The sequence below is a fragment of the Rissa tridactyla genome, chromosome 3, assembly GCF_028500815.1.
Source record: "Rissa tridactyla isolate bRisTri1 chromosome 3, bRisTri1.patW.cur.20221130, whole genome shotgun sequence".
NCBI classification, from domain to species: Eukaryota; Metazoa; Chordata; class Aves; order Charadriiformes; family Laridae; genus Rissa; species Rissa tridactyla.
The window spans coordinates 113,338,630-113,362,122 of NC_071468.1; the positions used below are offsets into that span (position 1 = coordinate 113,338,630).

At 36.2% G+C, this 23,493-nt stretch overlaps 1 protein-coding gene across 2 annotated transcripts in view; it reads right to left on the reverse strand.

Annotated features, from left to right (window-relative positions):
• Positions 1-23,493, reverse strand: part of NBAS (NBAS subunit of NRZ tethering complex) — a 191,597-nt gene that overhangs the window by 129,305 nt on the left and 38,799 nt on the right. For both annotated transcript variants that reach the window (XM_054194532.1, XM_054194531.1), the window contains exons 22-31: positions 14,009-14,092; positions 13,211-13,364; positions 11,639-11,824; positions 10,433-10,606; positions 9,331-9,464; positions 8,543-8,605; positions 7,908-8,030; positions 6,330-6,432; positions 3,844-4,067; positions 156-268 (exon numbers count right to left, since the gene is read on the reverse strand). In XM_054194532.1, the coding sequence (XP_054050507.1) occupies positions 156-268; positions 3,844-4,067; positions 6,330-6,432; positions 7,908-8,030; positions 8,543-8,605; positions 9,331-9,464; positions 10,433-10,606; positions 11,639-11,824; positions 13,211-13,364; positions 14,009-14,092 (1,358 nt within the window). The remainder of the gene's footprint in view (positions 1-155; positions 269-3,843; positions 4,068-6,329; positions 6,433-7,907; positions 8,031-8,542; positions 8,606-9,330; positions 9,465-10,432; positions 10,607-11,638; positions 11,825-13,210; positions 13,365-14,008; positions 14,093-23,493) is intronic.

Genomic DNA, 23,493 nt, shown 5'->3' on the forward strand with positions numbered 1-23,493 from the left:
ACACCTAGATAAGCTGAAAAATGTTTTTAAATAAATCATTTTTTGATATGTGCCTCTTTGAGGCAGGGAACAGACCTTTTAGTTTACTCACGCAACAGTCATGCAGTAGTAAACTATTTGTCATGCGTATTTATGCATATAAAAATATGCAGTACCTTGTAACGGTAATATTTTCACTCCAAATTCTTCAAGGTAGCCAAGAGCACGAATGAGATCAAGCTCCTCCTGAATAGCACTCGGACAGTCTACAATAAGTTGTAGGCAGCACCTAAATAGGAAGGAAATATTTTTTTTCTAAAGATTGCTGAATAAATTCAAAGTTACATTTATGGAAAAAGTTCACCTGTGAATAAAAAAAAAAAAGCCCCAAAAAAACACGAAAAACCCAAACCCCACTCACTTCCTGGGTTTATGAAATGTCAAAATACTCACTAGTCCTGTAACACATATTGTAAGTGTTTGGCACTATTTCTCTGTTACGTCTGGCTAAACATTTTAACCAAATTCTATTCTTGGATTGCCACAATCTTCTTCACCTAGTTGTGATAAGAACATCACCTAAACTCTCTTGAATTTAGACCTGCAATGAATTTAACGGAAGACATTGAAGATGTATGTACTTAAATATGTAATTACTTAGGGAAATATCCTATCACTATTGCAATTTGGTGCTGCAATATACTAGAAGATAAAAGCAAAATTCCATAAAACGTTGATTGGACATGAAATGTTAGAGCCATTGTCACAAATTCAGTCTCCTCAAGTAGATTCAGCAAATGAAAACAAAGCTGATTAAAAAAAACACCCACACAAAATTGCTCTGAAGAATAATCGATGCATACAGTTATTAAGACATTATTTAAAATAAACCTTTTTTAAATCACGTTTTATGGATATTATATTGACATCATCAGGTTTTAGACCAAATTTTTTAAACAAAACTTGCATTCTAGTACACTATGTTCTTACATAGTTTTAGTAATACATGTTTAATAAAAATCCAAATGCAAAATAGTCCCAATGATTTTAAACGGCTTAATTCATCATGCACGTTAAATTGTGAAAACATTTTATTTGTGCAATTTGTCATATGGCTTTTATCTCCACGTGTTAATTAAGAAATAGACATGCTTACATCAAAGTTGTAGGTTAGCTATATCCCCATTTGAAGCCATCACATTTTTCAGGAGCACTGACAAACATTTCAGGTAAAGTGGAGATTAAAACAGGAGTGGAAGGCAAGAGAACTAGCTAAAGATAAGATAAATATGTTCCATCTAAAACAACTCACAGAGGAAGGTTACTAGGAGACCTACACACTGTGATAATCACTCACGGAAATAAGTTGTTACCATTAAACAACCAACTGGAGAAAAGTCAGAGAAGGACCAAAACATCTTATTAAACAGAATAAACACATGGTCACACATTCATCGCAAGGATTCAAACTATAAAGTGCATATTTTGAAATATCACCATAAAACCATAAGATAAGAGTTGATCATGGGACCCTTATGAGATATTAAAAGCAATTATCCTTTATTCCCAGAGCCTGATAGTGGACAAGAGTCTCAACAGGAGATGAGGGGGGAATAAATTAGTAAATAAATACTAATTTTATGATAACATTAAAACAGTTTTTCATACTGATCATAGAATACTTTGGGTTGGAAGGGACCTTTAAAGGCCATCTAGTCCAACCCCCCCTGCAATGAACAGGGACATCTTCAACTAGAGCCCCATCCAACCTGACCTTCAATGTTTCCAGGAATGGGGCATCTGCCACCTCTCTGGGCAACCTGTCCCACTGTTTCACCACCCTCATCATAAAAAATGTCTTCCCTCTCTAGTTTAAATCTACCTTCTTTTAGTTTAAAACCATTACCCCTTGTCCTATCACAACAGGCCCTGCTAAAACGTTTGTCTGCATCTTTACTATAGGGCCCCTTTAAGTACTGGAAGGCTGCAATAAGGTCCAAAGCCTTCTCTTTTCCAGGCTGAAAACCCCAACTCTCTCAGCCTGTCCTTACATGAGAGGGGCTCCAGCCCTCTGATCATTTTTGTGGCCCTCCTCTGGACCCGCTCCAACAGGTCCATGTCTTTCCTGTGCTGAGGGCCCCAGAGCTAGACGCAGGACTCCAGGTGGGCTCTCACCAGAGTGAAGTAGAGGGGCAGAATCACCTCCCTCAACCTGCTGACCATGCTTCTTTCGATGCGGCTCAGGATACAGTTGGCTTTCTGGGCTGGGAGCTCACATTGTCAGCACAGATTGTCAGCTCACGTCCACCTTATTATCCACTGGTACCCCCAAGTCCTTCTCAGCGGGGCTGCTCTCAATCCCTTCATCCACCAGCCTGTATTGATACCAAGGGTTGCCCTGACCCAGCTGCAGGGCCTTGCCTTTGGTCTTGTTGAACCTTACGAGGTTCACATGGGCCCATTTCTCAAGCCTATCCAGGTCCCTCTGGATGGCATCCCATCATCCCTCAGGCATGTCAACCACACCACTCATCTTGGTGTTGTCTGCAAATTTGGTGAGAGGGCACTCAATCCAACTGTCTACATCATTGATAAGGATATTAAGCGGTACTGGTCACGATATGGAGCCCTGAGAGACACCACATGTCACCGATCTCCACCTGGACATTGAGCTGTTGACCACTACCCTGTGGATGCGACCATCCAACCAATTCCTCATCCGCCAAACAGTCCACCCATCAAATCCTTATCTCTCCAATTTAGAGTGAGAATTAAGAATTAATTTGAAAAAGGATAATTAATTACAAATAGTTTGAAACTATTACTGTATTCAGTACTAAAAAAAAAAAACTGGTAATGTATATTTATGTACCATTATGGGTCAAGAGGAAATTTTATGTTGAGGGGAAGAAAAATAATTTAATCTTTTTCTTATAATTAGAAGGTAAGTGTACTCATGGCTAAGTGAATGTAGTACTTTATAAAGACACTTCTTCCATTGTAATTGAGACATAAGTATTTTGTTTGGATATAGGATTTTGTTTTGGTTTTGTTATTTGGTTTGTTTGGTTGATTTTTAATAAGTGCCTGAAGGAAAAAGAAAAACTCATTTGGATTAAAACATAACACTACCAATGAAACAGCAAATTCTTAGAATAATAGGGAAAGGCTGGAAATATTAAGACATGTCTCTATTTTAAGTATTTACGGTAAGTCAAGGCATCAATCTTCTACATAAGTAATACCTGATTATTTTACCTATCTGCATCTAAACTGTAAAAGAAAATACTTCCATATCTACATCTATAGAAGTATGAACGCCCACACTGCAACCCCCAAGGCTGCTCTATGCCTGATTCCTTTCTGAAGAATTATTTGACTTTTTTCTTAATGTAACAAACAGACAGATATCCTCAAATGAACTCCCATAATCAGGAAAGAGCAATGTAAGAAAAGAAATTATTGAATCAGGAAAATGCTCTTTTCTATTGTGATAGTAGCTGGGGCCCACAATTATGGTTCAATGCCATAATGTGGAAAAGGTTCAAATGACACACACAAAGTTTCTTATCCACAGAGAGTCTTGCACATTTCTTCTTCTCCAACCTGAATTCTGTACGAGATCATTCCAGCAACCAAGGACAGCAACGGTATACACATACTTAAAGCAAGGGGTGTGGGGGGAATATACAAAAACCAAAAAATCTTACAGATGCCAAAGATATCGTTTCTGTTTACCACGAAATTTTACATGAAGAGAAATAAACCCACGTAAGATTCACCTGCTCTTACAGGGGAAAACAAAATTCAAGTTTCAATTAAAAGAGCAACATGTATGTACATATATAATAATTGTAAATATACCTGGCCAAATCCATACAGCTATCAGTCAAACTCGTTGAAGAATTGAAATATTCTCTGCCAGCAGCCAAAACCAGTTCGATACTTTTTGCAAAGCTGACTCGGTACTGTGGCTTCCCTTTTGATGAGCTTGGAAGATCCACTGACCAAATACTGCAGTGCATCATTTGCCCAGCCAAGTGGATATTGTCTATATTGCTTGAGCATAAAAGACTCTCTGTGAATATCTAAAACAAAAAACAATAATTCAATAATCTGCAGCAGCAGCTCCAAGGACGCTTATCTGCATTGTATGGAACCAGCCCCTTTGAACAAAAGGATCTTTGAAGTCAAAAGAATATATTCAGCCCAAGCAGAAAATGTAACTTCTACCAAGGAGAGAATTAGGACAATTTATTTAAGTAAAGCTAAAATTAACTACTAGCTAGTTATTTCTACTTCCTGCAGAAAAAAAAAAAAGCTTATTAACTGCCTTTTTACAGTATGACTTAGAGATCAGAAATTATTTACACCTATATTCTGAATTGTTAATGGGATGTAAGAATCTGAAAATGCAGTTCAGTATTAAGAACTTAAAACCAAGAATGTATTAGAAGAAATTCTGGATTCCTGAAGAAACTGAAATTTTGTATTCCAGAAAAATATTTAGAACTGAGCATATAAGATTTTTTCTAAGTTTCAATCAAGATTATCTTCAAAGAATGCATACTAATATAATGCTGCATTTCCCACAAAACACAAATTATTTTCGGGTCAAAGTTTTGCCCACTTTAAGACATTCAAAATAATTTAAATTCCATACAAAAATAATTATTTTTTTTTAAAACATGGTAGGTATTGTCCTAATGAAGAGCAACATATGCATTTAATAATTTCAGAAAACATCACAGCTGCAACAATACGTTACAGCCGTTATCGAAAGTTTTAAGTTTCACAACAAATTAAATAGAATCAATGAATCATAGAACAGCCAAGGCTGGAATCTCACAAGATCATCTGCTATGACGTTTCATGGGGAAGGGGGCATAGATGAGATTATCTAGCACCCTATCCAATCACATCTTGAAATTGAAGTATTTTTTCATTAGGAAGAACCTCTCTAAACCATCTCATGCTCTGGAAAGGAACACAGTTTAGTGTTTCTTAAAAAACATCATACAATTGTATCCTCTTCCATTTCACAATATATTAATCCTCAAGGAACAGTTAAAGATGCAAAATATGATAGCAGACCCTTCTTTCTTAAAGATCACATACATACAATTTACCCCTCTCAAAATTTATGGGCATGAAGTCCTTCTTCAAGAGGACAGGATCCATTGTGCTTGCAAGAATAGAGTAAGCATCATGCTAAAAAAAAAAAATCCCACTGCAAATCTCACATGTGATTGCAAATCCTTACTGCCTCATCAAGTTCTTAGTTTTGAAGTTACCAAAGTATAATTGCATACGACTGCACTAAATATCAAAGCATTTTCATCATTCCTAGATCATTTTTCCAAAACCTTCTCCTTTGTTTTTTTTTTTTTAGTCATATGGTAGAGGTTAAAGAACAATTTAATATTAATAAAAAACTCAGATCAGAGAAAATAAAATGCTATTATTTTCAGAGTGCTCTAGTACTGTAATTTTTTTAAATGCACTTAAAAAAAATTCCAAGTACACTAAGCCTTAGCCTATCACAAAACCATGACCATTAAATACACTATTGTACAACTACAGAGAATGAGTGAGGGTTTTTTAGGTATAGGTCAAATAGCATTGCTTTTTGCCCTTCAATTATTTTTTTTTCCTAATTTGCTTTCAAAACTTCTCACAAGAGCTAATCAGATTGGTAGCCACAAGCAAGTAAATTTGCAAACTGTAATATTACAAAAAAACTTTGAAAAGATTTGACTATTTAAACACCGTTTATAGTGGACACGGCACTGTCTTGGTAATAAACTGCAGTATATTGAAGTGAAAACTTAGATAAACAATAAAGGTCACAGAAAATTCCACATCAGTTTAATAGCTGTCCTTTGCAAATATTAATGACATTGGTTTGAGTTTTATGCACATGCAGGCATTTTTTTCCTTCAATTCGATACCTCATCTCACATTATTTTACTTCAACTGCAAGCAGTAGAGAGGCTATAATCTTATAATCTTGTATAATATTATCAAACCAGAACTTCATGTTTAAGAAATGCTTGGTTGAAGATAAAACTAATGACAATAAACAGATGTTAAGTGTTTATTATTAAACACATTTGTATGTAGAACCATGAAGTCTAGTAAAAGATATATAAGGATATTTCTTAGAGGGGCTTTCAATGAAATTAATTAACACAGGAAGCTTCCAATTTGAATGAAAATACCATAAAAGAGCCAGTAGACAACCAAGCAACATGACACATGAAAATGTATTTACATTTGTGAGCAACAATACAAAATAAGAATTTGTAGCTTACTTAGGACATAAATCAGTAAGAAACCATAAAACTCACCTCATAACAAGTATCTGAGTGTAAGCATGTATATACTTTCTGCTGCATGTCTAACATATCCTGGAGCAATTCCTTCCAGTGCGTCTCACTGACTGATGGTTGCCTACAAACATTTTTAACATTAAGTATTCTCTTCCTCAACAAATTTAAAGAAAAGCTGTAGATAACACTATCACCAAAAATATGAGTTTTCAAACGCTATTTCAATCTGTAACTGGACTTTTAACCAAAAGTGATTTAAAGACAGAATGTTTTTAATATTAAATAACATTAAAACAGTGTCTGTGGGATAAAATAGTCTGATGACAACAATGCAGTACCCAAAGTGTTTTTTCTCCTTGTGGGATAAGACAGGGATTTAAGCAATCTTTATCAAGATCCCCCAAGTAGGTTTTGATAACTTCCAATAGTACATCAGAAAGTTGGAAATGCTATCTTCCTGCTGATCCAAGACCAGCTAAGTAAAAACAAGTTTGTAACAGCAACTGAGAATCATTAAAATGCTGTTCGTTGTAGGCAATCTCAAAGGACTAATCAATTGCATGCAATCACAGGCAAATAGAGTTGCAAGTTTATTTTGTTTCTTAAATTAGAATGGTATTCAGATTCTTGACCCTCTGGATCCATGGATCTCTGTTTACCTGCAAAGCTTCCTATACAACTTCATGAGCTCTGTCAAGACTTTTACTAGTAAAAACACTATGAATGTTTTTTGACATTACCTTGAGCCTTTCAGATTAAAAAAAGACTTGAAGCTAAACAAGCTAGTCCAGCTAATAGTGATTTTCCTCATGTGGCATTAGCTTTCATTTTGGCAAAGTAAATGTCTCTACAGAAAGTGAAAAATCAACATTTTTCCTACAGAGGCATTGACTTGGTCTTCCTAAAGAAAGGTTTTTAGAAGACAAAAGGCTTTCACCATGTCCAAGCTACCCTACCATCACCAATACTGTTGTGCATGTTTACTTATTACTAATAAGAAAAAAAAAAAACCAAAAAAACAAAACCACACAACACAGCAAGGGCTGCTTTTCCCAGGGTTCAATCGTTTTATCTGCTTATGCCAAGAGCCATGTAATAATTCATCTACAGTCAGAAGACTAGTTAAATGAGGTAGTTCTTAAACTGAAAAATTATACTGGAAATATAAGAGGTAGAATCAATACGTAAAATCAATAGATTACCTTATTACAAGAGCTCCTAAGAAAACACACCAAAAAACCAAGAAAGTGTTATTTCACAAATCCTACACTCTCAATAAAATTAAATAGGTCATAAAGGACCTCATTTACAATATATTAACTTATACTGTTCATCATCTTGCAGTATTTTACAGCCAGTACGCCTTTTAGGATTGTTTACTTGAACACAAACATATTGGAACAGGTTTGAAACAAGACAGTTTTTTTGAATGTGGAGAATGCAGACCAAACACTAATGTTAGTTATAGGTTTAACAAATGTGTTTTAAGTACACCATGTTCAGTTTGAACACTACGGTTCCCTACTGCAACAAAACAGGCAGGTACACTCTTACTGTCCTTTCCCTCTTATCTCCCATCCCCCTTTGAATACTAACTTGCGACCTGTGTGCCTGGTCAGCCTAATCATCAGCTTCCTTGCCTCCTCCACATTGTCCTTTGTGTCTTTCACAAAGGAAACAGGTTTCTGAAGTCCATGTTTCTCCAACAGCTCTGCCACACTGTAAGTGAACAGTCAACACTTTAATTCTGCACAGTTGTACAACCACCTCTGCTGCAGCAGTCTTAAAGCCATCTCAGACAATGTACTACAAATGTAAACAGTCTCCATAAAGTCTGTAACAGTATGGATTAGTCAGAGTAACATTATTTACTCAAAACAAATTAATACTGTGGGTAAATGTGTATCACCGATAACCTGATGACATATCTTCACAGCTTTAGTTTTTGAACACTCAAAGCATTAGATTATCAAGGTCAAAACAAATTCCTCAGACATTTCAGAATCAAACTTCCTCCCCTTCAAAAAAAAAAGTGTCTTATAACATTTAAATGGTTAAAACCATTCAAAATTTTTAAGTTCTGAATATAAATTCATACATATTATCTTGTTGACAGCACTAAAAACAAGATAAATATTCTTGCTGCTTTCTTGTCATAACAAAGTTCTTGGCTATGCTTAGTGAATTCTGTAAGAATACATCATTTATTTAATTTTAGCAAAATTAAATACCTAAGAATATGTTCCAGTTCGTCTACTTCATCATGAAGAGCGTTAGTTTTATCTGTTTCAGGCCTGCAAAGATATTATACAATTAGTATTAAATATATATATATCTATACTTCTTGTAATTTCTTCATATAATTCATATTACATATGAAGATAAGCAGTTCGAAACATTCCTTGATGAAAATCAAATAAATGTTAGCTTGAAAAGATTAAAACCTTCCAGCTTCTGGCTGGAAGGACAGAAAAAATTGAGAGAGTCCCTCAGTCTTCCAAGAACAGAGCTTTTCCTTCTTCCTTACGCTTTCCTCAGGCGCTCTCCTTCCTATATGTAAAAGGTATTGGGAGAATAGTCCACATCTCATACTTTCACTTTTTCGACAATGACTTCCTTCATGGAGATTTTCCATATAGAGACCACTCTCACAGGGCCATACTGCTGTTTATAAACTAAGTGCAAGATGCCACTAACTGTAACAAGACCAGTAAGGTAGCATTAACACTTGGTTTCGATTCAGCAGGACATAAAATTCTAAAGAACTAACATAGCAGCCTAGACCAAGACTTCTGCTTTAAATCATGTTTCGTTGAATTATTTGGTAGAGTACATGTATAGCACAAGCATACGTATACAGCACAAGCATATCTATGAGCACAGCAACTCAGACAGGAACAAAATATTCCAGTAACATTACCTACCCCTTAATGACTTAACAACTATTTTTAAAGCATTAATTCACAACTATATTTAACATGTCTAAAATATTTACAAATAACTAGCTGAAAATGCTTACCCATATCCTCTTTGTGGAAGGCATTCCAAAATATCGTAACAGAGAGCAAGCTGGTTATCCCGTTCACAACTATAAATACATTCCAATGCCATAATCATAAGCTGGTCTTGATCAGGAATAATTTTTTGCTGACACTAACAAGAAGAGAAAGCACATTATCTTTAGTTTTCTGTTTTTAATTCAGTAGCTCAGTTTCTTCTGAATACAAAAAAAGATGTGTACTCCAAGTAAGTAAGTTGCCTTTAGTTGTAGTAAGGTCTCTTGATGACAACTTAGTGAAGTACCTGTTCAAGTTATAACCTGAAACATAACTCAGGTTAGTTTCCTACACTGCAGACACTGGAAAGAACAGTGGCATGCTTTATATCCTTTTTGAATTTGAGAGGTGGAGAGGGTGCAGGGCAGAGGAAGGCAACTGCTGCAAACACTTGTCAGATTTATTTAATATGCACAACAGTATTAATATAGAGAAAATAGCTGTGTTTTTCCTTCACTGGTTGATTTCTCCCCAGACACTTAGAACATTCAGTAGTATGCAAAAACATGCCTATGTGCCCTGGAATAATTATTTAAACTGTAGAAGCAGCATGAAATACATGGACCATAACTTCCACCCTTACTCATTGAACTCTTGGCTTGGGGCGGGGGGAATGAGGGGTGAGGCAGGGAGAAATAACTTGAACTCCACTGCTAGTAAATTCCTCAGGAAAAAAATATAGTGAGATCAAACTCTCTCATATCTCTTTTTTAAAAAGCAAATACACCAGGAATTTACTTTAAACATGTCACCATAAAATCACTTCAAAGAAGAACATTCACAATGATTTTTGTTCTCGTAGGTCAAGATCATAATTACATTAGTTTAACAGTCTCACCAAGGACAGTTTAATTGCATCATAACTTATGCTAGCATACTTTTTAATTAATGTTTTCTAAAACATAACAAATCCTGGGTCCAAGAAGAATGGAAAGATCAGAGAGATGATCTGATTTAGAAGATGAACTAACCCTATTTATGAATGCACCTTTTCAGGATAAGAATTTCCAAAAAAAAAAAAAACCACACAACACCAAAGAAGAATCATCAGGGTTATATACTTACAGCAGGTTTTGAATTCTGAAATATCTTCAGAGGTAGAGTCAGGTCCTCCTTTGCTAATGTTACTAAATATTCTTTAAAAAGTGAATTTGCTAGACCAGGGGACTGATTTTCACAGCGGTGGAGAAAAGGTATCATCCACTGATACACATTCTTCACATATTTTTCATCAGAGGACTGGAAAGCGCAATGCGTTACAGAAAGGAAAAAAGAACAAGTTCAGCTTCATTGTCCAAAACAAAGAGAACAAATTTTGATCAATATAACTGAAACAGTATCTTCATCTATCATAAACGACAGCTGAAGCCTGACATTCGCCCATGCTGCACAGATCCCTACATCATGAAGCACTGAAACAATCCATCATCTTTCTGTTACCCGATGGCTTGGGGAAACCAAGCAGTACAGGAGGAAAGCCCACTACATGAGGAAAGCCCAGCTGTCTTCCTCCTGCAATTTCAGAATTAGCAAGATCGGCTTGCGTTCATGTCAGAGTAGTATTACTTTCAGTATGCAAGGATGCAAGACAGAAAGACAAATGACGAGTGGTTACATAAATCCTAGCAAAATTTTGAAAATTCTGATGCGCTTCAAGTGCATGAGTATTCTCCTCTGGTGCTTCTGTATTCTTTGCCTGAATTTCAGAGCCCTGTTCAATCTCTAGGTATTTTTCAACCTTTCCAAAAGGTCTTTTTCTATTCTGAAGTGACATGCACAGGCTGAACGCAGAGAAGATGAAAAACACACATATGGTGCAGAGACAAATATTAAGATTAGTTGGCAATATCCAATGACACCGAAAAGCGCCCAAGGAAAACATTCAATGTTGTTATATCTGCAGCATCATCGACAGCTACACTGAAGATCCTTTAGGAAGGGCCAATGAAAAAGCAATTCACAGCTTTTAAAAGACTGAATTTATTCATGTTTAGTCCAGTGCTTAGGACAAAAAAAAAAAAAAAAACAAAACAGGTCTTTGAGAAAACTGAGCCATTTTAGCTTTTGTTAAAAACAAGTAAATAAAGAAAACAAAAAACCTACCACAACAAAAAAGGAACAGTGAAAGTGCTGAATTCCCATTGAATTAAAGTCGGAGGTTCATTCAGAAAAATGTCAGCCACTAACAGTATCTTTATATACATAGGATCTAGGGTAACCTGAATTACTGGAAATGAAGGTATACTTACTTGATTAATTCAAAATACTTACATTCTTCATCAACAGTCTCAGCTTTTCAATGTCTTTCATGTCTACAAGTTCCTTCAAAGTTAAGGTTCGATCACCATCAGTCTCATAAACTACTGTCTCAAGAGTGATCAGATTGTCACAAAGCACCTGCAGACCAGGAATACTCCTCTCCATGCCAAGACGGACAAGGGACAGAGCACAGTCCACCTGAATAATAATAATAATAATAATAATAATAATAATAATAATAATAATAATAATAAAACCCTGTTTGCCAAAAAACAACTTCAAGTCCAATCTATGTCCTATTTATGTGTTTATTTTCTTTCCCTGTTCCTTTTGCTTAATAGACAGTTCTAAATTCCTGGAAGTTTCTGCGGCCTGTATATTCCTAAATGGATTGCTCTTCTCAGCTTCATAAAGACCAAATAAAATGTTTATTCTTAGTCATTAGGAGAATACTATTTTTTATTCCTTCTGGAGATCACACACCTCACCTCACTGCATGGAATATAAAGGATCGCTTTAAACTAAGATAATCGTTTAACTGATTAAAGTTATGCATACCTCTGCATGTAACATGACTTTCCTAGCTGACCATGAATTAATTATTTTAATTGTTGCAGTTTATTTCACAGAAGATAATGACAGTCTTTTTCCCTGGTGACTGAAAATACTTTTACATGAAAGATACTGTTTCAATTTCAAAGAATGCAATATCACCAGTGCACATTCAGTGAAGCAGATGTAAGTCTGGAAGAGTAGAGTGCAATTTCTTTTAGATGTTAGTAATTTAATTGATCTTTGAAAGTTGCTTTTACTTCCATACCTACTGTTAGGCTGTTAAGAATCATAGGAAACTATGATTAAAAAGCCTTGGAGGACTGCAAACTTAGGCATAAAAAAGCTCGCCCATCAGAACTAACTCACAGTGATACTTCCAGTCAACTCCCTTTTCATGCAGCTAAATTGGCTTGAGAAGCAGTAAAATTCTGGAGCACGTCAGTGATAAGTTCTTTTCTTACTTGCAATGCTTATCTCTACCACACAGAGCTTCAAACATTTTTAACATATGGAGTAAATAAAGCAAAAATAAGCTGTATGGTAGTCCCACAGACACACAGTAAACCTGCCACGAATAAGTCACAACAGTATTACATACTGACATACGAGTGACACGTGTGACTGCCATATATCGATATATATGGCACACTATCATGTGACAGGTAATAAAACACATTTCCTGATACCCTGTGCACATTTCCTCCCTTAGTTACAAGCATAAAATGTAATGGTAAACATTTTCCACAAACTATGAAAGTGTTACTGTCTGCTATGGAAGTCAAGCAAAAGGGAATCTAGTGGCTTCCTGTTCATTCCTATGGATCAGTTATTTGGCTGAGTAAACTTTAAAGCAAGCATAAGTACACTGCAAAAGAAAAAAAAAAAATACTTCAAAAGCCATAATGACGATTGAGACACGGTGTATATTACTGAGGGAAAAGCATCCCATCAATACGCATTAAGACAGGATTCTGTTGAAGAAAGCTGGTCAGCCCCCATCATTTCCCATTTCCTCACCGCTATTCTCACCTGCATTGCATATTTTTCAATTTCCTGTGCTCTGCTCAAATACCAATCTGTAACGAGATCTACTGAAAGGTCAGTAGTCCTGTACTTCAGTAACTCAGGTTGCATTTCATAAAGAAATTCGCCTTCATCTTGTAAAGTTGGTTCAACAATCATCCTTTTAAAAAAAAAAAAAGTATATGTTTAAGTATACATTTGCTTGCATTTTTTTTTTCACATCAGTCTTGTTCCTAAAACTTCTCGTCGTTCGGAAAGAAAATGACACAATCAGCCTACCATTCCACCAATAATATGAGACTCAAATGCCAATCACAGTTAAGTGTCAAAGTTTTGTCAGCAAAGTAACTACTACGAGATTCCAAACACGAGACAGATCATGAAAGAAAGAATCCTCTCTGCTAAAGACACAGGTATGCCCAGCCTCTGCTTTCCATCTGTTCCTCACACAGTGAAAGGCATTTTGTGACCCAGTTCTGCTGCTGGGATGTTATGGCTGACAGGTAACAGGGCAGAAGGAATAAATAAATAAATAAATCAGGATTTCCAACAGTAACCTCCCTCGCATACATTTGCAAAAGTTACTCATCCCATAATCACACTGAACGTAGTGCTATAACGTTATGTTATGAGTGTTTGCTCAGCCAGCCTCACTAAGAAAGCTGAAAACACAAGTTAACGTGTACAAAAATAAGTAGTGAGTCTTACTGGGTATTTCCCACATTTTAAGAATTAGTAAGTAAATTCTTTATCTGAAATGTACATAAATATAGAAAAAACTTTTTGATTTTTCTACATACTTACCTGCATTCTGCTTTTTCACACCAGTCTTCTTCACGATGTTTCTGCTCATTCCAGGGAAGAATTTTCAATGTCCCCTGCTTGTAACTAGTAGAACAGAAAAGGGAAGCTTTACACAATTTTATCGTTTGTTTTTTTTTAAATTGTGATGGCATTCAATTAATGGAATACAGAGCATATACAAGTATTTCAGTGAATTCATAATGAGTATGTCATTCAATTACAGTATCAATTCTTTACAGTTTATCACTTCTTAATGCAGCTTTACAATTGTGATTTTGCCTCTGTGACATTATCTGTACAAACACATATTCTACTTATGACATTAAAGATCCGCTAAAAAAATAATTACTAAATTGATCTTCTTACTGACTCTACCTTAAAAAGGAAAAAACCCATTACATGCTTTTAGAATTTTTACTGCCTCAAACTGTGTATTCTGACTTCATATGCTGTCACAGAAGACTGAAATGAGTAAAAGCAATGTTCTTCACAGCTTACAAGAAAAAATAATAATTCTTCAAATTTTAGCACAAATCCTTGTGCTGAAACGAAACAAGATATGCCCTACTGTATTGATCTTCTCCATTAAGTTTAATGTGGTTTTCTGACTATAAACTTCCACAGTGAAACATTCTCTAAATATTGAGGTTGAACAGAAAAAAAAAAAAAAAACAAACACAAAAACCAAATCTGTTTAAGATGCAGGTTAAGATGACCATGGGCTATTACTAGAATGATTAGTTATGGTTTGCTGTTGTAGGCTAGTTGTTTTAAGCAGCACAAAACCCAAGAAAACCATGTCAAGCTATGCTGAACATAAACTAAGGGAGAAGAAAAGCAACGTATAGGTTCTGGCATTTGTAGAAATAAGAAACAAACCATGTACAAAGTAAAGATGTTAAAATTTCAGCATCCTGGAGCAATAAGCTTTTTAAGTCTCATTCATTTTCTCCTGACCCCAATAATGAACAGCAATAGCAATACTACGCGGGCAATCCCTATTTATAAGTTATCAACTGACACGGTCTCCTCATCCCTTGAAGAGCAGCCCTGTAACTTGGCAGCTTAAAAAGAAACACAATTCCAACAATGAAATCAATTTCACGAGATAGTAAGAGTTAAAAAAACAAACAAAAAACACCAGCAACTTCATCCCATTTAGCAAATGCCATTAAACACATTGTTAACAAAGTGAAGCACATCCACACTGACTGCCCTGTACACACACGCATCTCCCAGAAGGTCAGACACCCTTTCTTTCCCTCCTCTGTGCACTAACAAATAATACCACGTTTTATCACAGTAATTCCAACCCTCCAAATGAAACATACAGTAGAAATCCAGCAATAAATTGGCAGAGACAGATTTGCAGGCTCTGACAGTCAAACAAAACGAGGGGAGAAGACTGGAAATTGCTAATTCCGATGGCTCAGTTATAGTAACATCTGCGTTCAATTCCAGTTCAGTTGGACAAAACACTCCACAATTATCTTTATAATTAGACACCATGTAGAAAAATGATATAATATAATTAGACACCATGACTGAAAAATAATTAATAAAGAGAATTCCAAAATAGCATTTATGGTATAAGCACCAGGAACAAAGACATTTTCTGATTTTTGCAAAGATTCATCATCAGCCCACTAAGGTGGAGGGCTGTTGTTTGTTTGATCAAGTCTTAGATAACACAATTTATCAATTAATTTTAAATATTAATGTTTAAAACTGTGTGCATAAACTAAATTAATATGGTCCTATTTCAAATGTCATACATGAAAATGTTATTATGGAAGGCCCAGTTTGTAGTGAAAAAGCTCTCATTATCAGTTGAAATGTCAAGTAACAGAAAAGCCAAAGTGTGATTAACACTCCCTTCCAAAATATAAAATCAAGACAATATGAGCAAGTTTTTGATGTTACAATCAATAATGATCTATTTTTCCATGTTCTATTAAACATAAAAGAAAACTGGACAAAATTTTATTGCCTAATTTCTTTTCATGGCAAAATTTTTCCATTTCCTTCCCAAGTAGGCTTAAGAAGACATTTCAGGAAGGACTGGTTAGTTGGTTTGTTTGGGGTTTTGTTTCGGGAGGGTCTTTTTTTGTGTTTTTCTCTGGGTTGTGTTTTGGTTTTGTCTTGGGTATTTTTTGGTTTGGTGTTTTTGGTTTTTTTTGGTTTTGTTTTTTTTGTTTGTTTGTTTGGGTTTTTTTTAGGTTATTAACAAAATCTACTGATCCAAGCCTGTACTGCCAAATACTACATTGGACAGGTTCTTCTTCATTAAGCCACCACATCCTGCCATGTCCATGACAAGTATGCAAAGTTGCATTCTGGAATTACAGTTCCAGTAGCACAAAAGGTTTATAATTAAAGTTGGCAAAACTTGCAAGTTTTCTTAACTAACCTGAATATCAGGATGAATTACATGTTTCTTCCCTCCAACTATTCTTAACATAGTCGAATCACTTCCCTGACCCTGATAAACAATTATGAGACTAAACAGTTTCATTTTTATGCAAGCAAAGAGTTATCAACCCAGCCTAAAATCAAAAGTTACTAGAAAATACTTCTTTTTGCAGACTGTCTGGCTCCTTCTTGGCAACTCATTTCAGAAAATAATCTGTATTTCCTTCTACCTATCTAAAAATAGGTATTTTCTTCCCTATTCTTGTAACTCAAAACATACCTGGGTTTGCCTTTAAATTGCAACTGCTTTGAATATTTTTTTTTAAAATACGTTTTAAAAAAGAATCCTTTCCAATTAACAGAAGTCATGGATTAAGTACAGACTCCATTCAAACGAACTTCTCCAACACCCCACTATGGCTTACAGTTTCAACTGAAGTTGAAAAGTTTATTGCTTAAAAAACTGCTTGCTGAGAAAGATCTCGCTCAAGTTCCCAGGCTTTGCTCTCTTTGTTTGACAGTTGCTTTGCTTCCTCCTTTCCCCTCACCTCCAAAATCCACCAAGTGAGGAAGCAACGTGCCACTCTGCCCACCTTACTCAACAGGGTATGACAGAAAAGAACTTGAAGAGTACAGAGACAAGCAACGTGAATGATCAAAGGTAAGAAGTGTCTGATCACCCCTTCTGTGAAAGCCAGAGCAGACTGAAGAATCTCAGAAGAAAGAAAACCACCAATAGGCTAAGATTGATATTAAGTTGCTCATTTTTTTCATTTCACTTAAATAGGAAATGACATTTCACTGTTTTTACTTCCTACAACACTGTAAGCACTGATGAGATTAGCAGGGTCTCATTTAAAATAAACAACAGCAGATACTGTTTTACACCATATGCAGCTAAGCTGTTAGCTACTCGCTGCGTGACAAAGAGGATTAAAAAAAAAAAGGTGTATTTGCATTCAAACATAGGAAGAACTCTTGTGATAAACTGTCACAAAAGTCTACTATGTCTAGAAAATACCTAGCTCAGGAATATTTGAGCTACATATTATAGACACTTAAGAAACTTCAGGTAAACGTTGCACTGTACCTGCCTGTACCTATTTTTTTTTTCCCCCTTGGCACCCGCTGTTGGCCTTTTACCTTCTGGCCCAATCTACCAAGATCAATCTCACATTTCACCACAAGATTTTGAAGGAGTGAAACCTACAGTTGTCCAGGCACATCAGTTCAAGAAGTACTATATGCATACTTCAAAAGTTTTAATAGACCTCACCACGAAATACTGAAGAGAAGATTGTTCAGTTCACGGGAAAGAACCATTGTGCACTGCTATCTTGACTGGAAAATGTCTACTCCATCTTTTTTCCCTTCTCACAGCAGAAAAAGAATACTTTAAGTCAGGTGTATGGATAAGCCACGGAAAATTATTTTTTAAGTATTTTCTGCTCTGGCTCACTTTGCCATTTTAAAGGTATTCAGGCCCATCATAGGAATAAGTGGAGAGGGGAATTTTTGATTTTTAAATCAACTATCACCAAGAGTCAAGCAGCACTCAGTAACTGTCTCCTCCAAATGCTTAAAGAAAGCAATACCAAAAAAGATACAACTGCAAAATACCTCATCCTAGTAGAAATCAGCAATTACAGAAAGTCAGTCTTAACAGATAGATTTCTTGGTAAGTTCACAAAAAACCAGCAAACTCCACACCACTGAGAACTGACTGCCAACTTCATTCACGTTTTCAACAACTGTCCTTACTTTGTCTTCCCATCCTGAAGAGTTTACAAAAACCTCTTTGTATTTGAATCCAAATACAAGAACTGGAATAAATCAGTCTCGACACTAGCAAAGGATGGGAGATCCCTGTACCCAAGTCCTTTATAAAGGCAAAGAAATTATTAAAACACTGTATTTATCTCAAAATTTATCACAAGGTTTTTCTTAACTGAAAGTTATGTTTTAGCAGAGATTTTTTTTTTTCCCCTCAAATTTCCCCATCAGTAACTCCAGTGACTCACGCAGAAACAGAGCGCATCAAAACTTTGGAAAAGTAGCTGTTAAAATGGAAGCAAGTCAGCTGAGAAGGATTTCAGGCATCAAAACACCATTGCATTCTGCAAACTCAAACCTGTAAACGCCGATGAGACAGGGAAGAAAGATACAGACATGAACACACGTATGCAAAAAGCCGGGCTTCCATTTTTCTATCATGCTCCTGTTTACAATGTGTGTGCAGCAAATCCAGCTGAACCGCGGCATATGCCCGGCACACAATAGATGAGTCTAACTGGGCTGGAAGCGGTGAATTTGGCACGCGTAGGTAGCTCACCGTATGTGCAACATACACTCCGTGCTACTGTATCCAGAATTCATTAGTCTTGTTTTGATTTAGAAACTGAAATCCCACAGAGGTCAAAGACACACGCAGGTTAAGACTGCATTACTACACGGGGGGGCGCTCACCCAAAATTCCAGATATGGGGACAGATCGCTGCAGTCGTTAATGCAGGTGTCCCTCTTTTCCAATTAAAAGAAACTCTCACCTGTGCCATACCATAACTCTACACAAATAGTAGTGTGGAGGCTTTTATTTGGATTTGTTTTTTTCCCTGAGACACTGCTTCCCTCCCCACCCCCCGCCTTTACCCTTCTCTCTTTTCTTTTGAGCAGTAGAATAAATATGATTGGATCTCAGTAAATTGACAGAATACGGAGGTATTCAACTCTATTTCTTCAGAAAGAGCTGACTTTTCCTGTATTGCTCTTTTCACGCTATTGTTTACATTGGCTTGGCAATTTTTCCCATTCTTTGCTTCGACAAAAGAGGTCCGTACCATTGTAGTTTCCATATCCTACCAACTGCATTTATTCAAACCTGCAGCTTATTTTTCTCTCCAAGGACAGCCTTTCAAAAGGGGAAGGTCTAATTCAGTTTTAAGGTCAGAGTCCAATTCTTTCTATTACCAATGGCATCTCTGTGTGTTTTTTTTTTTTTTTTCCTTTAAGCATTTCATACAGCAGGCCTGTCTCCAAGACTCATCTAGCTGAGGATTAGAAATTTATATATTTTTTTTTTAAATCCTTTTTCTTATAAACTTGTGCACAGAGTCCAAGGCAAAAGGCAATTCACCCCAACACATTTAAGAAACAATATCTTTTTGTTGAAAGACATGCACATTTTTAAGAGTAGGTTTGTTTTGTTTTTTTTTTCTAAAAATATTTTGGGGATAAACCTTTGCTTTTTCTTTTCAAATCATGTCTCACTGGCTGACGAAATGTTATAAACATTAATTCTGCATTTAAAAGCTTGTGTGTTACATACTGGAATAGTTCTGAACATAACGTATTTACGTAAGACACCAAGCACTGATCTGTTAGAGGTGAGAAAGCTACAGATGAGAGATACGGAACCATGAAATAAGGTAGTGTTCCCATGAAACGGTTCCGTTATCCACTCAAAATGTTGCTTGATTCCAATTTTATTATGTTTACTTTTAAAGTTATCTTAAATTTGCGTTTCGGGAAAAGAGGAACGCTAGATGTTTTGTGAGAAGAGGAACCTTCAAATATTCTTTTCCTCTTGCAGTAAAATCTGGAAAACATACTTCTAGTAAGTGTACAGGTGTAAGCAAGTACACTGTAAATTGTTTTAGACTTCACATTCAAATTAGCACTTCCATAATCCCACTACCTACAGTATATATAATATATATATTACAATATACAGTATATATACAGTATATATAATATACAGTATATATACAGTATATATAATATACTGTATATATACAGTATATATAATATACTGTATATATACAGTATATATAATATACTGTATATATACAGTATATATATTTCCAGAGTATATATTTCCTCCAAATATATACTGTATATAAATACATGTAGCTGTATATAATACAGGATCTGCAAGGGAAGTTCTATAAAATATTATTTTTTCATTTAATCCAGAAACTCATTTGTCCAAAGTCTGTAACTTCTCAGACAGCAATGGGGAAATCAATGCCAGTTTCCGTTGCTCTGAAATCCTACGGCTCTGAAACAGTTTTATTATGTCACGATTATTCTATAACTGAGGATGAAATATAATAAGAAATGGATCCCAGATATGTAGTCTTACAAAGCTATGATATGTATTGCACTTTTTATACTGTGTGAAAATATTCTTTTCCTCCATTATAGTAGATCAGTAGTAAATGAGTAAATGCAATTATGTAGCTGACTGCATATTTTTAGTATATTGAATAACTGGAAATCTATGTGATACAACAGTGCTGGCCAGAGAGGTAAGCTCTTCATTTTCCAGGAATATCCACAGGCCATATGACAAATTCATCAAGTCTGAAGTACAGCTGATGCCTAAAACAGAATGCCAAAAACACCACACATTTTGGGAAAACTGATCTAAATAAACTGGTGGAAGAGATACCCCAGTTGCTTTTGGGTGCCAGTTAACTACCCTTCAGAATTCCTACTGTGCATATTGTGATGACGGGTCTTCAGAAGCAACTCTGGCAGCAGAGGAGAAATGCTATGTTTGATTTTGTATAAACAAAGCAAGCAATGTTTTAATGACATGGTTAACTTCTAACTGAATTTTGGGAGAGGGGAACTTTTTCTTCTCCTAAAACAACCTAGACTGAATAATCCAAACATCAGAAAACTCAGCCAACACTATATAAGTGCAGTTTGGAAGCTTGCTGTGTTCTTTTTTTTCTTGCTGTATACAATTAAAATCATGAGGCAACAGCTTTCACAAAATCCAAATGGGCTATTTTAAAGACACAGCTGAACTCTGAATAAGATCAAAGTTGTCTGTCACAATATAGTGAAAATACTCCTTCACAATGGTATATGTATAAAGCATAAAGAATGTTCATGGAAGAAACTTTGTTCTAAACCCTGTAAAAAGGCAACAAATAAGACAACAGCAGCAATACACTTCCATGAGAGGACTGGGGAAGGCAAGCCAAGGTACAGTTCAGGACTATGCAGGCAAAAGACACACATCGTAAATGAAGACAGATCAAGTCAGGCATGAACAAGCCAGAAATAAAAAGAAAATCCTGTTAATGCTCTGTGGATAAACAGCACAGACATAGTTCAGTTCACATGCTATAGGAAGGGACGCAAAGGCTGCTACTGGCCCACCTGAAACCTTCTCCAGGCTGAACATACCCAGCTCCCTCAGCCTTCAAATGCTCCGGTTCTCAATCACCTGGAGCCAGTTCAGCAGGGGGACACCAAGTTTACTGATGTCTTTCCTGTACTGGGGGCCAGTATTCTAGATGCAGTTGAACAAACGCAGTAGTCCGATCGCTCAGTCTCCTGGCTGTGCTTGTTCATGCAGGACAAGATGCTGCTGGCCTCCCCCGCTGGCTCATGTCCTCTTTGTGCCCACCAGGACCTCCAGGCCCTTTTCAGTAGAGCTGCTTCCCAGCCAGCCTCCAGCCTTTATTGTTGCAAGAGCTTCTTCAGTTGCAGGAACAAGATTTTGCATTTGCCCTTCTTGAACTCCCCGTGGCTCTTGCTGGCCCACTTCTCCAGTCCGTTTAGGTCCCTCTGAACAGCAGTTCAGCTCCAGCATAGCAACTCCTGTGAAACTGCCCTCCTTCCTTGGTGACAGCTCATGTCCTCCACAGCTCCCTCAGCTTCAAGTTCTCATTCTCCTCTTCAAAAACTCCTCCTGACTAATACCTTTTGCCAGCTCACTTTCTGCAGCAGCCTTCTGGCTGCAGTGAGCTGCTCCTGCTACTTTCCCAGATCCTTGCATAGGCCAGTTTATAAAGAGTTTCTTTTCCTCCAAACCACTTGCTTTAATTTTTACATGGACCACAATAACCTTCCCCCCCTCCTACCAGAAGTCAATCCAGATGGAACACAAGTGACATCATGACAAGTTAATCTTTCCCTCAGAAGTTATTTTTTCTAATCCATGGTAGAAGGTAAGATTTTATTTCCCCAAACACATCCTTGAACTAGTATTAACTACGTTGATCCCTCTACCTCTGAACTGTTTTTCTTCTTTCACTTAGTGAAAAGGAAAAGAATATATAAAGAACATATAAAACTTATGTCCTTTTTCTTTATTTGAATTCACTTGTATAATGATACAATGAATAAATAAGAAGAACTGACCACGGGATTAATTCTTTTAACAGGAATACTTCTGAACTACACTAAAACCAAAAGCAGTTCAGCTTCAGAAGATAAGAAAAACTAATGAGGACTATGTATTAGACAGTTCTGCAGATGTTCAGTCATCAAACCTATTTACATACAAATACTAAGAAGAGAAGAGATGAAGCTGTAAGAGCTTCATCGAAACTGCAGCGCCACAGGCAATAACTAAAAACCTAGTTCAGAAGGAGACATCATTATGAAAAGACAAAGTTAACCTCTTAGTTTAATTGTGTAGTATTTATCTATTCATAGTTGAGAGTCTACTACATGGAAATTTTCAGGCTTTGAAAGCTTCAGGAAGATTTTGGAAGGTATATCCACTCCCACACCCCAGTTCATCAGGCAAATGGAGTTCATCCACAACTCTCCAGTAAAAATTCACTTTAAGCCACGACTGAAAACCAGTGTTAGAGAAAGTTAAGGAGTAAAAAAACATATAAAAAGTTGCTATCTTAGAGGGAAGATTTTTTACTACTAGTGTAATGTGCAATATAGCAGACTTACGGCTGCTGAGGGAACCATACATTTGAATTTGCCAGCATCTATGGGTTTAAAATGTGAGCATTAATGTTGCAATATAGCAGTTAAATGCAGTAAAAGGAATAAGAAAATTAGAAGAAAAGGAAAAAGACTCTGGTTATATACTTATAATGGTGGTAAAGCATTATTTTCCTCTGAGATCACCTTTAAAAACCTGAGGGCAACAGTCTTAACTAGAGGCTAAGAACACTAGCTGTAGGTATTAAAATAGAGATTAGGAAGAGCTATCAACTCCTTTGACTATCTGAACTTTTACCACCTTCACTCTGAAGCCTGCGCATCTGATGGATCTTTGAGAAGTAGTATGAATCCCAATGACTAAGAGACAG